The sequence below is a fragment of the Delphinapterus leucas genome, chromosome 10 (genome assembly GCF_059928025.1).
Source record: "Delphinapterus leucas isolate spDelLeu-1000000601 "Yukka" chromosome 10, BTC_Dleu_Yukka2, whole genome shotgun sequence".
NCBI lineage: Eukaryota > Metazoa > Chordata > Mammalia > Artiodactyla > Monodontidae > Delphinapterus > Delphinapterus leucas.
Genome location: NC_143138.1, coordinates 65,922,998 through 65,938,849, shown reverse-complemented (window position 1 = coordinate 65,938,849; position 15,852 = coordinate 65,922,998). Strand labels below are relative to the sequence as shown.

General features: G+C 47.4%; 1 protein-coding gene across 8 annotated transcripts in view; it reads right to left on the bottom strand.

The window, feature by feature from the left end:
• Positions 1-75: 75 nt before the first annotated feature.
• Positions 76-15,852, bottom strand: part of ARIH2 (ariadne RBR E3 ubiquitin protein ligase 2) — a 48,244-nt gene continuing 32,467 nt past the window's right edge. For 4 of the 8 annotated variants that reach the window (XM_089919307.1, XM_089919309.1, XM_089919308.1 and 1 more), the window contains 11 exons: positions 15,493-15,643; positions 14,228-14,349; positions 12,868-12,977; positions 11,382-11,499; positions 10,339-10,389; positions 10,227-10,248; positions 7,676-7,827; positions 6,691-6,834; positions 6,024-6,092; positions 4,581-4,720; positions 76-274 (listed from right to left, as the gene is read on the bottom strand). In XM_089919307.1, the coding sequence (XP_089775433.1) occupies positions 91-274; positions 4,581-4,720; positions 6,024-6,092; positions 6,691-6,834; positions 7,676-7,827; positions 10,227-10,248; positions 10,339-10,389; positions 11,382-11,499; positions 12,868-12,977; positions 14,228-14,349; positions 15,493-15,643 (1,263 nt within the window). In that variant the 3' untranslated portion in view covers positions 76-90. Of the gene's footprint in view, positions 275-3,325; positions 4,354-4,580; positions 4,721-6,023; positions 6,093-6,690; positions 6,835-7,675; positions 7,828-10,226; positions 10,249-10,338; positions 10,390-11,381; positions 11,500-12,867; positions 12,978-14,227; positions 14,350-15,492; positions 15,644-15,852 lie in introns of those variants that run through there. The other 4 variants (XM_022573213.3, XM_030762406.2, XM_089919310.1 and 1 more) reach the window with 3 other exon arrangements.

Genomic DNA, 15,852 nt, shown 5'->3' with positions numbered 1-15,852 from the left:
TCACCTTTAGGGACTATCTTGTCAATCTCCTTAGGAAACTAGAGAAGCACTGTCCAATAAAAGGAGTTCTGGATGTTTTCAAGGAGGGGGTCAGGGCAGGTGGCAATGGGAAACTTTGGGGCTCAGCCAAAGCTGGGATGCTGACCAAATACCTCCAGTGGTCCAGCATCCTGCTTCAGATGGAGTAGGAACTGAGCTCCGTAGGCAACTGGCAAGTCTGGACTCTCCCAACATGGAGGCAAAGACAGAGGCAGCGAGGACCTGGCCCTTCTTCCTGAAATGAATTCCAGATGTCATGGTTTTCTGGTATCCATGAATGAATGTTGAGACCATTTCCTTTTTAGCTTTTTAAAACCTATAATTAAATCACCACAAAATGCTCATGTTCCTTAAACTATTTTCCTGAACTCCATTCTCCTAAGTTCCTATTACCTGTATCCAATTGAGTTATGCTTACTGCTATGCACAGCTAACATCACCAGAGGGCAAGCAGGTTGGGTGGGAAGTGGGGGGCGCCTCACCCCCTTTCTGCTCTGTCTGCTATTGGCTATGGGAATTTCACAACCACAGCATAAACTATAATTTCTTGACCTTTTAAAAGCTATGGCCTTTTTGATATCTAAACCTCTTACCACCCAGGCTGGCTCACCTCACAGGGGTGGCAGTCCCATCTCAGTCATGATACATAGTCAAATCTGGGTCTTGTGCTGAGCTGTGTTTTAATCTCTATTACAAAAGTTGGATTTACTTTCCAATTTCTATCAGTGAATGTTTTTTGTTTTGCCATTTACTAGAATGATGACCTTGGGCAAATTACTCATTTTGGACGGTGACAGCACCTACCTCACAGGGCTGCTGTGACGACTAAGTGGATATGTGCTCAGTGACCATTAGTGTGATTATCTTGTGGGGACAGGAACTGGTCTAACAAATTCAATGGCAATGTCCTCCGTGCCCAAAATAGAGCTCAGTATATAGGCAATGCTCAGATTGTTGCAGGAAGCCCTGAAGAGTATGTGGAAAATCCCTCCTCCAGATTTTGCTAGAATGTGCTATCTTCTCTTGTTCTAAGATCACCAAGGGTATGGTGCCAAGGCCATTGGTATCCTGCCCACTGATCTGCAGGAGCAGCTCTTCAGCCCCTGGCCTTGCTGCCTCAGTGAAAACATTCACTAGTGACCAGTTCTGTCTGTGTCCTCCATGTTCTGGAGGCTCCTAGAGGGTAGAGACCATGTATCTTTTGCACACTATTGTATGCCCAGGTGCTGAGCATGGGGCTTGGCACATCTGAAGTCCAAAGAGGAGCAGTTGTGGACTTGACTAGCAGTGTCTGGGACCTCCCCGGCTTTGGCTGCCCTGTGCATGCTGTGCTGCCCACAGCACTGGAGCCTTCACCCCTATCAGTGAAGTTGCCACCACTCCTGACACCACAAATGCAGACCCCCTCGTTCAGAATCCAAGCTCTGTTTCCTGTCCTCAGCCTTTGGGATTAAACTCCAAACATTTCCAGTTCCTGTCGAGAGTCCTCTCTTCCTAAGCCCAGAGCCCCTGTGAAGCCACAAGTCCCGCTTCCATACTCCATGGCCCTTTGCTCCCACATCTGCTTTGGAGGGACCCAAGGATCTTCTGAATAAGCAGCTCAGGGACTCAGCAGGGCTGTAGGGCATTAGAATCAGTACATTACCACATCCTGGGATCTGTGTTTGGTGGGGAATGGTTTGGCCTGCACCCAAGGAGGGAAAGGAAAGCCAAAAGTACCAGGATATTCCACTTCCCTCCACAGGTGACCTCTCCCCAGAAAGGGAAGAAAGGCAGAGCAGTCAGGCCAGTGGGGCCTTCACAGCCCTCTGGAAGAGGGGACTGGCCAACAGGAAGGCCCCTATTTGGTGCTCAGTGGCCTGAACCCCCGGGGGCATTGGCTCAGAAGGCTACTTGGGTCCTTTGAAGAATGACTCTGCACACACTTTTATAATCAGAAACTTGCAGTTTATTTTGAATAAACCACTCAAGCTTGAGCAGATGACATCACCTCAACTTTTTCTTTGAAGAAAACAAAGATACATGGTAAATTCATGAAAACACTGTGCCTTCCTTTGCAGGGCAGAAAAATTCTGCCTGACCTTTTCCATCTTCCTGATGTTAACAAGAGACAGCCACTTGAGGCACGAAAGAAAGCTCTCTGCAGATCAAGGGCTGCAGGCTGCAGTCTGGGCACAGAACCTCCTGCAGCTCCAGTGGTTGGGGCCACAGCTGGATGCAAATGCACTATGTGGTAGCTGTGCAGTCCAAAAAATGCCCAGGGTGCCGAGGGTGTGACTTAAGGTGCAGAGCTGCAACTCAGCTCCTGCCGCTGCCATGGCGGTGACACAGAAAGGACTCAATGCAGAGGTAAAAGCTCCAGACACCAGGATCTTCCATGGGCCAATGCAACAGTCACACCCCACCCCTAGGTCCCGCAGCAGGCACTCTTCTCCTTCAGTTAGCTCAGCACTGTCCAATTCTGGGTTCATCTGCTATACTCCTAACCTGTCCTACCGCTCCACCCCGTGGTCCTTTCCTTGCAGGAGATGACAGGAAGAGGCAAAATCTGATTGGGGAGAAAGGGAGCCTGCAGCCGGCTATGTACCCCATGACTCCAAGAGTTACAGCTGTCCTCTGCCTTCAAGAGTGATTCAGTTTACAGCTTACATGGTACCTGGGAAATTACCGACTGAGGTGAAAATGTTTGAATATCAAAGAATTTCCAACACAATATTTATTCACAGATCTCCTAAGCAACTCTTCCAGGAGGTCAAGGACGCCCTATCGAGTATGGACAACTCTGCCGGCCTCAGAGTGGAGGCACTGAAAAAACCCATAGAAACCCCAAGAATCACAGATGTAACTTCTGAAAGGCCCACAGGACCAGGTTCAGGACAGGCAGGACACCATGCAAACCACTTGTTCCTCTGCACTGTGAAAAAGCCGGCCTTTTTCCCTGGCCCGCCCCTTGTGGTACAGGAGCTGGGACCACAAATCAAGAACCGTGCTGGCCTCAGACTCCCAGACCCTAGAGGTGCTGTCCTCCAATAGCTGAAACCAGGCAAGGGGGAGCGCAACCAACCCCTAGAGTGGGTAATGGAGACATACACTCCAGGTTAACATGAAAACAATTTGTGCAAACAAGGTCCCTGAGCCAGGCAGACCAGAGTCCGTCCTTGGGAGGACCATGCTGAACTCTGACCCTAACGTTCACCAGAGGAAAGTGTAGCAGGACAGTGTCAGGTATGGCTGTGTGTGAACCTGGTCAGAGTCACACCACGGGAACACTGGCACAAAAGAAGGAACCAAGGTAAAACAAATTTATTTGGGGGAACAATCCCCTTTAAAAGTGGATCTCTATCTTTAGAAAACAAAAGAAAACTGTGCTGAACTCACATCCCCTGGTCTGGAGGGCCACAAGCCCACCTACGTGTTCTGCTGTGGGCTCTGGCCTGAGTAGCCAGACCCAGGTAAAGCTCACTTTCAAGAATTAAGGTGAGTCCACAGACACACAGTGCCATCAGACAGGATGACACCCCATGGCAAGACTCCGTTCTGTATTGTCTCCTCACTGCCAACGTAAGGCAGTGCACCTGACCACAAAAGGGTCTACAAGGACCAGACAGGAGGCACGATGTGATTCCCTGCGCTCCATGCCTATAACTCAGGCCAACTTAATTTCCCACCATCTGCCACCCATGCTCTTCCCTTGGGACTCTAGCTGTGGCCAAACACATATGAATCTGGCAAGCAAAGACCACCGGGGCCCTCTTGCAGTAGAGATTCTGAGGCAAGGTGAGCGGGCAGCATATGTTACATTCTAAGTAAAATAGCTAGAGGTTAAAACACTCCAATGCCAATTTATTTTTAAAAAGGGTTCTGTGTAATTCTATGGTTTGTTTGCCCCCTCTTTTTTGTATAATTGTACAACCTTTGAAAATTATAAGTTGTAATGATCTAATCCTATTAATAGTCATTCAGAAAAAACTTTCCCTCCCTCCCAACAACCATCCAGGGGGAATTAAAGGTCCTGAGAAGAGGCCAATTCAACATGGCCTCTACCCTGGGAAAAACAAAAAGCAAAAGATGAGGGAAAAAAAAAAAAACAGAAATCGACTAAGAGGTGTGGCCAGTGTCTCTCAGGAGTGGGGCCCTGGCTGTTGCCTGGGGTTGTGAAAGGCAGAGCCTGCAGCATGCAGTACAGCAGCCGGGAGACCTCGCAGCCACATCTTCCTCACTCTGGCACGTCCATGTCCCAACCTAGGTGTCATGGAAATCCTTCAGCAGGGTTCTCCTCCGCTGCTCTGCTATGTGCATCTGGTTCTCTAAGTCCTGCACCATGGAAGCAAGATAGGTGCTTGCATGGCCCAGTCCCATGAGCAGGGAGCAGCTAAAGCCACCACCCCCGCCCCCCCTGCCACGGACTCCAAGAAGTCAAAAGCACTGACCTTCCCACCCTTCTCAGCAGCAGCCTCCAGTCCACATGCCAACTACCATGTTACCTATTACCACACCAGCCCTCCCTTGCCTGCCAGAGGATCCAAGAGGACAGCACTTACCCCTCTGTCATAGCTGTCTGCACGCTCCACCTTCCATGACAGGTTTTCGATCTCAGCCTCCAGCTGAGCCTGCTGGTATTCAAACTGTATGGGTAGAGCAGGAGGGTCAAAAGGAGAAGGGGCTGTAGCCGGGGCAGGGCCTGCAGATGGGAGGGGCAGATGCAGCACCTCAGGCTCGCATGAGCTATAGACAACCCTGTCTCTGATACTGTCCTCAGAGAGCAGTGCTACTTCCTGTACCCAGAGCCAGAATCCAATCAAAAGGCTACCTATGGGGCTTCCCTGGTGGCACAGTGGTTGAGAGTCCGCCTGCCGATGCAGAGGACATAGGTTCGTGACCCGGTCTGGGAAGATTCCACATGCCGCGGAGCGGCTGGGCCCGTGAGCCGTGGCCGCTGAGCCTGCGTGTCCGGAGCCTGTGCTCTGCAGCGGGAGAGGCCACAACAGTGAGAGGCCCGCGTACCGCAAAAAAAAAAAAGGCTACCTATGGAGTAAAGCCGTGTGGCAAGGCCACACTCACCCTCCACCCCCAAAGAAAAGGGAAGAACTTAAGCCACTGCAGAGAATGCTCCCAACATACAGCGAAATGGATGCTACAAGAACAAGTCAAAGTGGATATTCACAGGCACTGTATTCACTGAATACTTCATTTTTTCAGCCCTTCTGAAAATCAAGAGTCTTAAAAATTTTCAAACCATTTGACTTAGTAATTATATACCCACTGCACAAATCAGTTGCACAAAGAGGTTTCCCAATGTCTTATTTATGATAGTGAAAAACAGAAACAATAAATGCCCCAAATGTTGGTACAACCATATACTGGAACATTTATGCAACTATTACAAAATGGCATTTTCCAGCCGGGTAAATAACAACAGCTGCAAAAACAATTAGTTGTAACAAAAAAATGTTATATATATAACCTTGATTATAGAAATAATATTAATTTTAAAAGGCTGGAAAACACTAACAACAATCATTTCCTTCTGGTGGGATGATAAATGATGTAAATGCTTTTCTAAGCTTTTCAACATTTAAACAATAAGTGTGAATTACTTTATAATTGGGGGGAAACAACCCAACATCTAAGATGAAAATTAAACCAAGATGCAAAAAATGTCCACTATTTAGGAACATGCAAGCTGCACATCCTCCCAAAGCATGGGCACTGGCTCCCAAGTGGCAATAGACATTTTCAGCCAGTCACCCCAAAAATATAGTTGTTCACTGACTTCAGTATATCTGCCTTCCTATTACACAAAATACCAGCACCTGAGATCTACTCTGGAAATGCCTAGGGGAGAAATAAAATTTTACAATTGCCAGTTTTGATTTTGCCCTCCCAATAACCAGGCATCTGGTCCTTGCTCTCCTGCAAAGTGCAGGTAGAGAAGGGCAGCTCTGAAGCTAAGAGAGCAGAGAAGAAGAATCGCTTTGCCTTACCAGCTTCTTCCTGGGTCCAGACTCCATGTAGTATGCATATGGGTACGTGTACTGCAGGGTGTATCGACACTGCAATAGAGAAGAGAAGGGACCTGTATCTATGACCCTAACTACATGGATCTCAGGTGGCTTTTACAGTTCTACCCCACCATGCAAATTAGCCTGGCTCAACGGGTATGGGCCTGAAAGAAATGAGGCCAAGGCAAATAAAAGATGAATTGGGGGACAACATGGCAAAAACTGAAACAAAAATGGTCACAGAACACCCACAGTTCCTTTTCCACACTGTGATTTATTACCAGCAGCTGCCTCAACGGCTCTTCCCTCTTGAGTCGGACATCAGAGTCCACACATCTATCTCAATACTTGTCCAAAGACAATCTCTTATTTTCCTTTGAGTGATGCATGGATGGGACAAAAGAAGAAAAGGGCTCTAGTTTTCCCTGCAGTTCTTTCCCTGCAGGCCGAGGCACTGGAATACTCTTCTTAAAATCCCCTGGACATCCACAGAGGGCTGGGTCCTCAGTGGGCACAGCCCAGCAAAATGTGGACCCATAAGCAGGAGCATGCAAGACTGCACAGGGTGCTGAGCCCCCTGCCCCCTACAGCGCCTCCCACCCTCAGAGGTCTGGGCCTGACACGGCTGGAAGAGTGAGGGGGTACAAACCTTGGCCAAGAGCTTGGCAGCATTCTGTAGGTACTGCCAGTCGATCCACGTCCCCAGATTATTCATGACCCTTTCCTGAATCTTCTCGTGAATCCGCTGGTATGTCTGCGCCTCCAGCTGCAAGCTCTTGTTGTGGTTCTCCCACTACAGGGTTCAGAGGAGGGAGAAAGCTGCAGGAGTCCCAGGAAGGTGGAGATCCAAAAGGAGTTCAGAATGGCCACAGCCTCATCTAGCTGATGGGGACTGTGTGTCCTTGGGATTGCAGGAGGGGGGCTTCCTCAGTCCACACTACCAACCCTGTCCAGAGCAGCTGTCTGCCTGCCAGATCACTCTACCCCCCTGCGGCAATAGGACTCGAGCCCTGAGGATGAAGCAAAACTAGGTAACTACAGGTCTCTTGTGCTTAGAAACCAAATGTCCCATGCTCTGTGGGCTTCTGAAGGGTCTTCCTGGGATGAACTGCCCTCTGAATCTGACTATTAAGATGGCACTGGATTAGGGGGAGGGGCAAGATAGGGGTAGGGGATTAAGAGATACAAACTACTATGTGTAAAATAAGCTACAAGGATATACTGTACAGCACAGGGAATATAACCAACATTTTATAATAACTATAAATGGAGTATAACCCTTAAAAATTATGAATCACTATGTTGTACACCTGAAAATTATATAATACTGTCAGTCAGTTACACCTGAATTAAAAACAAACAACAAACATGGCACTGGATGGAAAAGACTGTCTGATGATCCTTCATTATCCTTCAATTCATCATTCAAACAAGGTCAGCATGTCCTTCCTTGTTAGCTGTGGCCGCCCTGTGGAGCCTGAAAGCCATATCTATGGAGGCACCACACAGGCCACTGCAGGAGTTCCACTTCCTGACTTCTGTGTGAGCATGCTGGCTGTGGCTACCAGTCACTGGGAATTTCACCCAGCAGGCCAAATGGAAGAAGCCCACCCTCCAGGCTTCTGGATGCCTACCCTCTCAAAGTAGAACAAGTACTTCTTGAGGGCCTCCCTGGCCTGGGCTTGCTGGCTCTGATTGACAATGTCAGGGTTCTCCTTGTACCGACTGCACTCATAGTACTCGCTGCCGTGGGTCTTCCAATCTCCTAGACACATCCAGCAGAAGTCTACAGAGAATAGAGAAAGAAGTATTTACACACACGAGACAAGCCCACATTCCTCCAAAGTCATAGGCAAAGCAGGAAAACAGATCCTGCTCTGGGTGGGGGGTGGGGGGGTCACCTATCCAGAACTCTCCAAGGGTGCCTCTTTACAGAGGGAATGTATACCTCTCATCCCTGTCACATTCCACTGTCCCTGTAAGCCTGTCCTTGCTGATGTGAACAACAGCCTACGGATAGTCTCAGTTTCATGAACACATATGCTTTGTGCCGTTTAATCCAACACAAGCAGATGCTGACTGTACAAGGCCACTGGTCTGCTGTGCCAATGCCTCTGTGACAAGCAGAAACTTGTCCAACTGAAGCCCACCTGGTCATTCAGAAAACACATGTGCCCTCCTGACTATGTCCCACTCTCAACACCTGTCCTAGGTGTTGTACATGAAACTGGAAAGAAAGACTTTTCCCCCTTTTCTTCTGTCTTAAACAGCACATTTTTATGGGAATTCCCTGGCGGTCCACTGGTTAGGACTCGGTGCTTTCACTGCCGTGGCCCAGGTTCAATCCCAGGTGGGGGATCTAAGATCCCACAAGCCACACAATGAGGCCAAAAAAAAGAAAAAGCACATTTTCATAAAACCCACCCAATAGTGCATACCCAGAATTATGACTCTGTTTCCATACTGAGGAAGCAAAGAGGGAAAAATAAAGATCCCCTATGGATGCTATACATCCGAACAATTATTGTGGCTTAATGGAGAGGGGCCAACCACAGTTCTATGTTCTGTCTCTGCCAGAGACCCCGACAGTGGTAAACCCTGTTTCCCAGGAATCACTCCATAAGTTGGCTCAATGACTTCCCAAAAGGGACTTCTGTAAAATCTGGAGAAGCTAAAGCTAAAGCCAAATCAAGAGACCCAGAGGTCGTTCACTTCTCTTCTCCTAGGAGGCTTCATTGAACAGTGGCAATATTGCTTTCTCCTCAGCTAGGTTGTATTTGCTACTGTTTTAAATACTACTACATTGCTTAGGGTTGCCTGTACAGGTAGTAAAACTATACAGCAATGTGAGGGATGGAAGTTAACTCTGGGCAGTAAGGGATGGGGAGACTATGACTGAGGAGGGACACACAGGGGGCTTCCTCAGTACTAGGAATGTGGTGGGTACTCGCGTGTTCACTTTGTCATTTCTCTTTAAACCGTACGTATGTCTTGTGCACTGTTCTAAGTGGATCATATATGTCCCTCTCATTCAAACATGCAGAAAAGCTAGGGTGCGATATCACTGAGGAAATGTGCCACTACCCTCGGCCTATCTTCATTCTACACTTCAGGGTCACCACTCCAGTCTAAAACCTTGCCTCGTCTACTCTGATTACAGTGTGCTCCTGGGAGAACACAGGAATAGCATAAGTCAGGCTCTTACAAAGAGAAACTCTCATGGCCTCCTGGTCGGCATCTAAGCAGCTGTGTACGAAACCTATCTAGACATATTTTCTACCTGAAGGAATTTTATTTCTTTACTTGATCTGGCAGGAAAGGAAAGCAAAACCAACAGGTTCTATGTAACCTACAACTGATAGATGACGGAGGCCTGAAAGGCCAAAACCCCCTCTGAAAACTTTATAAAACCTCAGAGGAGGACTTCCCTGGTGGCACAGTGGTTAAGAATCCACCTGCCAACGCAGGGGGACACGGGTTCGAGCCCTGGTCCAGGAAGTTCCCACATGCCACGGAGCCACTAAGTCCGTGCACCACAACTACCGAGCCTGAGCTCTAGAGCCCGTGAGCCACAACTACTGAGGCCTGTGCGCCTAGAGGCCGTGCTCCACAACAGGAGAAGCCACTGCAATGAGAAGCCCACGCACCGCAACAAAGAGTAGCCCCCACTTGCCACAACTAGAGGAAGCACACGCACAGCAACAAAGACCCAACGCAGCCAAAAATAAATAAGTAAATTTATATATATATATATATATATATATAAAAACCTCAGAGGAAAACTATTATTTTACTGCCTCCAGTAAAACCACGTACAGCCTGCTTAAAAGGTATCTGTAAGGCAGCCCAGATAAGCCCCATGCTACTTACCTGCCTTGGCAAAAATAAAAAGAACACACTAAAACCTTCTTCTTGGATGACTGAGGATTCACGAGGGTCTAATAGTCACCCCAAACTTGACTTCTGACTACATGCGTCAGTGAGACGGCAGTGGGATTATAAAAGGGACCGAAAAATAATAAATCAATAAATGCTTTAATCTGGTTATCATGGCTATAAATGACTGAGGCTGCCCTCTGTTTTATCACTTCACCACAAAAGCACTCACTAAATAAGCAGTGGAGACCCGTGCACAAGAAACAGAGACTGTGCCACTGGGCCTTGTACATCAAGCCTGGGACTCACCGTGTTTACACTTGGAGCATTGCTGTCAGAGGGAAACAGAAGAGAACATGTTAAGAGCACGCTGACCAAAGGTTCCATGTCACATAAGCAAAACGTACAGGCGTCTGCTCACCATGTGATTGCAGCCTCCGTTCTTCTCAATGCAGATGTTGCACTTGGGACACTGAGGAGACAGAAGGGTGCCATTAGGCTCACGCACCATCAGGCCGGTTCTAAGACATATTACACAAAGCTCCCGGCACCCGTGCCCAGTAGCTCATCGTGCGAGCACTTCTGGGGAGGAGCATCTCACTTAAATGTGGCGGGTCGCTGAGGCTGGAACAGCAATTCAAGGAAATGAGGTCAGCATGTTTGGCTCTGAAACACTCCAAGCACCATCTGTCCCTGCCACGAGGCCGCTCACATTAAGCACAAGCTGAGTCAGTAGAGAGCTTGCCTGCTTGGGAGGAATGCCAAAGCAGCGTAAGAGCTGCCACACTGGACTAAGTCCTCATCAGCTTGCCTGAACTTCTGCTTCCAGGAGAGGCCAAGGAAATAACCTCTAAAGCTCGCTCTCATTTGAGAGATGTCAGCAACCCCAGGCAGCAATGCAGAGATCAGTCTGATGCTGTGCTCTTCCATCGCCATGAAAAGGACTATGCTTAATGATGTCATGGTCACAGCTGTGCTTGTGGGTGCATCAACTCAGCGTGTGACTGGCACAGGGTACAGCCTTGAGTGCTGAGTCATACAGAACTCAAGGGGCTACAGGCCATGCTTTCCCATGGGAAGTTTCCAGAATGAGAATTGGGCAGGCTTGGGCTTGCATTAGAGTTCTGCTATTTATTATGTGTGGCTATCAACTACCTCCCTCCCAGGGCTGTTAAAGCTTGCGAAGCATTCAATAAAGCCTAGTCTTCTTCTAATTAGTTTTCCTAAGGGTCAAACTTCTCCAAGCATTTCAGCAATTTATTAAAATAAATGCACTCGGTGCATACTATGATAAATTGCTACAAACTCTGCCAGGTCTGGGCAGCCTCCATCAAGAGCCCTGAGGCCCTGATCAAGAGCCTCCATCAAGAGCCCTGTTCTGCTCTCAGATGGTACATCTCCTGGGCAAGGCCCTGGGTAGCACTAAGGAGGGCAGATCCATGACAGGTAAGATACAGTCCTTACGTCTTTAGTGTGAGCACTAATGTAGTTGGCTGTTTCAGAGTCGTCTGCACACTTCGTGAGCCATTTCCGAATTGTGGCGCAGTCTGTGGGGGCGTGATACATCTGACGACACTTGAAACTTAAAACCAGAAAAGATAATTGTTAGGTCAGATCCTGTGTTCTTCATTTTCCTTCTGTCCAAGCCAACAGATCCTGAATTAGAGCTTTTCAAAGAGGTAACGTCACCTATCAAGGCATCTGAGACCTTTTCTTACCCAGGATTATACTGAAGTACTGTGTGAATTTCTTTCAATAAACCCAAATGAAATGTTTGTTTTTAAATCTTATGTGGTGTCAATCCTTCCTGACAGGATATCAAATTCAGAATTCAGCTTCCCAAAGGGCATGGGGATGCATTCTAAGATACCTCAACTCAGGCCCAAGGCAGGAATGAGATCCAGTTCTGGGAGCCTTGGCTTATCTCCAAGTCAGATGTGCACACAGGATGCACAATGCCAGCACTTGTGCAATCTGTAGGGGGCATGATACATCTGACAATGCTTGAAACTTAAAATCAGAAAAGAAAAACACTCCAACATTCATCAGGCCAGGCTCCCATGTTTTTAATTTCCCTTTTGTCCAAGCCAACACAACGTTATGGATAAAGGCTCTCAGGCAGGTAGCCTAACACATGTCCCAGGGAAAAGAAGTTCATAATGCAGGACACAAAGGATGGAAAGCAACCACATGAGTGGTTCTTAACCTTTGGTGAATCACAGACTCCCTCAACAACATCTTGAAAGGCAGGCACATATGCACACATACCACATTTTCTACGTACTTTCTCTGAAGCCCCACCATGAATTTTCCAGGGAGGCATGAATTGGGGACAGGTCTGGACCTAAATTATGGCTCTGCCATTACCTTGCACCTCAATTTCCTCACCTATAACATAAGAGTAATAACAGTACAATCATACACAGTTGTTGTGATAATGAAGGTAAAATGATCAGGACAGAGCATTTCCTCTGGTAAGCCTTCAGTATACTTTAGCTATTCCCATCATGTCTACTGAATAGAGTAAACCCCAGGTAAATATAAACACATTTATGGATTATAGTGTTATAAAATTAGCAGAAAGGCCAAGAGGAAGATTAAAACGTTGATGGTTGTTGCTTTCAAATACAGTAGTATGTGAATTATCTGTGCAGGTAGATACACACCCATACAGACATGCAGTCTCTGGGCCATGAGTCTCAGCAGCATAAACCACAGCACATTCCCCAAGAATCTGTGCCCCTTTCTTGTCTCCAGACTGACTATTATCAAACATCTCATGGAACATGAGATGCTAGGTACAAACCCTGCCCACGTGGAACAGAGCTGCTCTTCTGGCTCAACGACCCTGCCTCTCCCAGCCCCACCCTCACAAGAGCAACAGCAGTGATGCTTTAGAGCAGGGGAAGGCACAAGCCCAGGGCTGCTCAGCACCCACACTCACTCTTACCAGAAGACCTCGTTGCACCGATTGCACTGTACTCGGCGAGCTCTGGGCTCCTGTACCCGGATAACCATGGGGCAGTCTGCACCAGGGCACAGCTGGAGCTGGTAGTGACTCTGTGAACACACCAAGGGGAGGAATAATGAGGACATCCCCTAGTTGGGCCTCCAAATTAGACCTCCCTGAGTACTCAAACACCTTCTGTTCTTCCAGCTGATGACTTATATCAAGGGGCTACAGGAATTCAAGATGGATGTTGTGAAGACCAGACATTAGGCAGGTAGTGCAAATGACCTTTGTTTGTTTGCTTGTTTTTAATATTTATTTGGCTGCGTCGGGTCTTAGTTGCGGCACATGGGATCTTCGCTGTGGCATGCGGGATCTTTCGTTGCAGTGTGTGGGCTCTTCGTTGCAGCATGTGGGCTTCTCTCTAGTTGTGGCGCACAGGCTCCAGAGCACACAGGCTTAGTTGCCCCGCGGCATGTGGGATCTTAGTTCCCCAACCAGGGATCAAACCTGAATCCCCTGCATTGGAAGGCAGATTCTTGACCACTGGACCACCAGGGAGATCCCTGAAAATGACCTTTGAATGCTTAGCTTAAACTAGGTAGCAACTCACTAGAATGCTCTAAGATTACATGACAAAATGGAATACAGAAATGTGTCTCTGAAATGAAAGGGCATAGGGACCAGGGCTGGAAAGGAACATAGACCACTCAGCTGTGCATAAGACTCTGAGGGGCTCAATGACCCTCAGGCATCTACCAAAGGCAGAAAACAGCACAAGGAACAAGGCATTGCTTTTCCTGTGGCATATGTATGAGACAACCCAGACCGTCAATCAATCCAATAAGCTTGGGCATGAAAGACAAAGATGAAAATTATGCTGCATGGAACCAACAAGCCTGAACAGGTAGCGCAATAGAGGGGAAGGACTCCAAAACTGACCATGCTGAAAACCTGAACAAGTTTTCCAATTGCCCAAAAAGCAACACCTCTTCTTTGTGCTAAACCACACAGTAAACTGAACAGAACAGCAACTCCTGAGATATGCCTGACTTGTGTTTATCCCCTGACATACAACAGCTTGTTTAAGCAACTCTGTATAAGATGGGGATGCCTGACCATTCTACAAGAGAAAACCAAGGCTCAGAGACGTAAAATAATGGGTCAAGGGATACATAACAAGGAAGCAACAGACCTGGGATTCACTAGCACTCTAGTAGTTTTCAAACTGTTTTAAAGCCATGGAGCTCTTTCTTCAAACGAAAGCATCTACTGGCAGTCTAGTCTATAAAGTAACTGGTGAGCATCTGATGAAAAGCAGGTCTGGGAAGACAGAGGGCACAACAGGGGCTGGGCATACCTCCACATAGTCCCTGAAGAGGTAGCGTCTGTATTTGTCTCTCAATTCTTCATTGGGCAGCAATGGAAACACAAAGTCCTCTGGTGTTCGAAGCGGGCAGTCCTGAGCCATGCAAGAGACACCTGTTGAACAAAGATAACCTGATGGACAACTGTATCGCAGAAGACACAGCGATTATATATTTGCTGAGTTCAACCAACAAATTCAGATTCTATGTAAGGAACCCCTAAAGCATCAGAATTTATTCAAAGAAGAGAGAAATTAATATATTTGCACAGTGATGCAACTAAAATATTATTCCAAATTAAATAGGATAGGGAATTCCCTGATGGTCCAGTGGTCAGGACTCGGCATTCTCACTGCCAGAGCCCTGGGTTCAATCCCTGGTCGGGGAACTAAGATCCCGTAAGCCGCACAGAGCCACCAAAAAAACCCCAACAAAAACAAAACAAATTAAATCATATATATCACAAACAGCACCAATAAAAAACAAAACTGTTTAAAATATCCTATAGGGTGGGCTTCCCTGGTGGCGCAGCGGTTGAGAGTCCGCCTGCCAATGCAGGGGACACGGGTTCGTGCCCTGGACCAGGAAGATCCCACATGCCGCGGAGCGGCTGGGCCCATGAGCCATGGCTGCTGAGCCTGTGCGTCTGGAGCCTGTGCTCTGCAACAGGAGAGGCCACAACAGTGAGAGGCCCGCGTACCACAAAAAAAAAAAAAAAAAAATCCTATAGGGTTATTAACTAACAATTTAGTTCTGTGATGTTTAATATTACATGCATGTGATTACCATCAATACAAAGAGATTTTGCAGACACAATTAAAGTAATGCTGATTTAGTTTCAAATGTCAAGTCATAGTTAAATATTCCTTTAACTGATCATCAAGTTTGATTTGTGCTTATATTTCCTAAATAACAGCTAACTCTCTAGGTGTTTCTGAGTTATGGCTGCCACTCTGAGAATCAAGATAGATACGGTAGGCAGCTTAAAGGACAGTTCTCCCAAAAGGCAAGAGAAGGTAGCCTTGCATTCACACCAACATTTACATATATGCCCAAACATTAGCCTTAACTCTCTCATTTTGCTCAGGTCTAAACGTTGCCATTGTTCAGACAGATGTGTTTGGAAACCAATGGTTCAGACAATAAAAACTTCAATTAGGCTCACAAGAAAACACTCAGTTGACCCGAGAACCTGAAAGGGCAGAGCTAAAGCTAAATACTTCATGCCAGCCTTTTATAAATCCTATGGCAGACTCACCCACACCCACGCCGTCCTTGACAAGTACTGAGCAGTGTTGCTCCCAGCAGCTGCGGCAAAACTGGTGCTGACAGGCCAGAGACAATAGGTTTTCCTTCCGCACAAACTGCATACACACTGCGCAGTGGTGAGGGGGATGGGTTGTGGGGACCTGGGGAGAGGCAGAGTGATATGAGCCATGGGAGGCAATTCTGACCCCGCAACAAGTGTCAGAACTCAACTGCAATGTGTGCACTCTGCCAGTTCCAGTTTTGAGCAGAAAGCATATTATCAGGAAGGCTTTCTGAAGGAGGTGGTAACTGAACTAGGCTTGATGAATCACTAGGATTTAAAGAGGCAGAGAGAAGATGGAAATGAGAA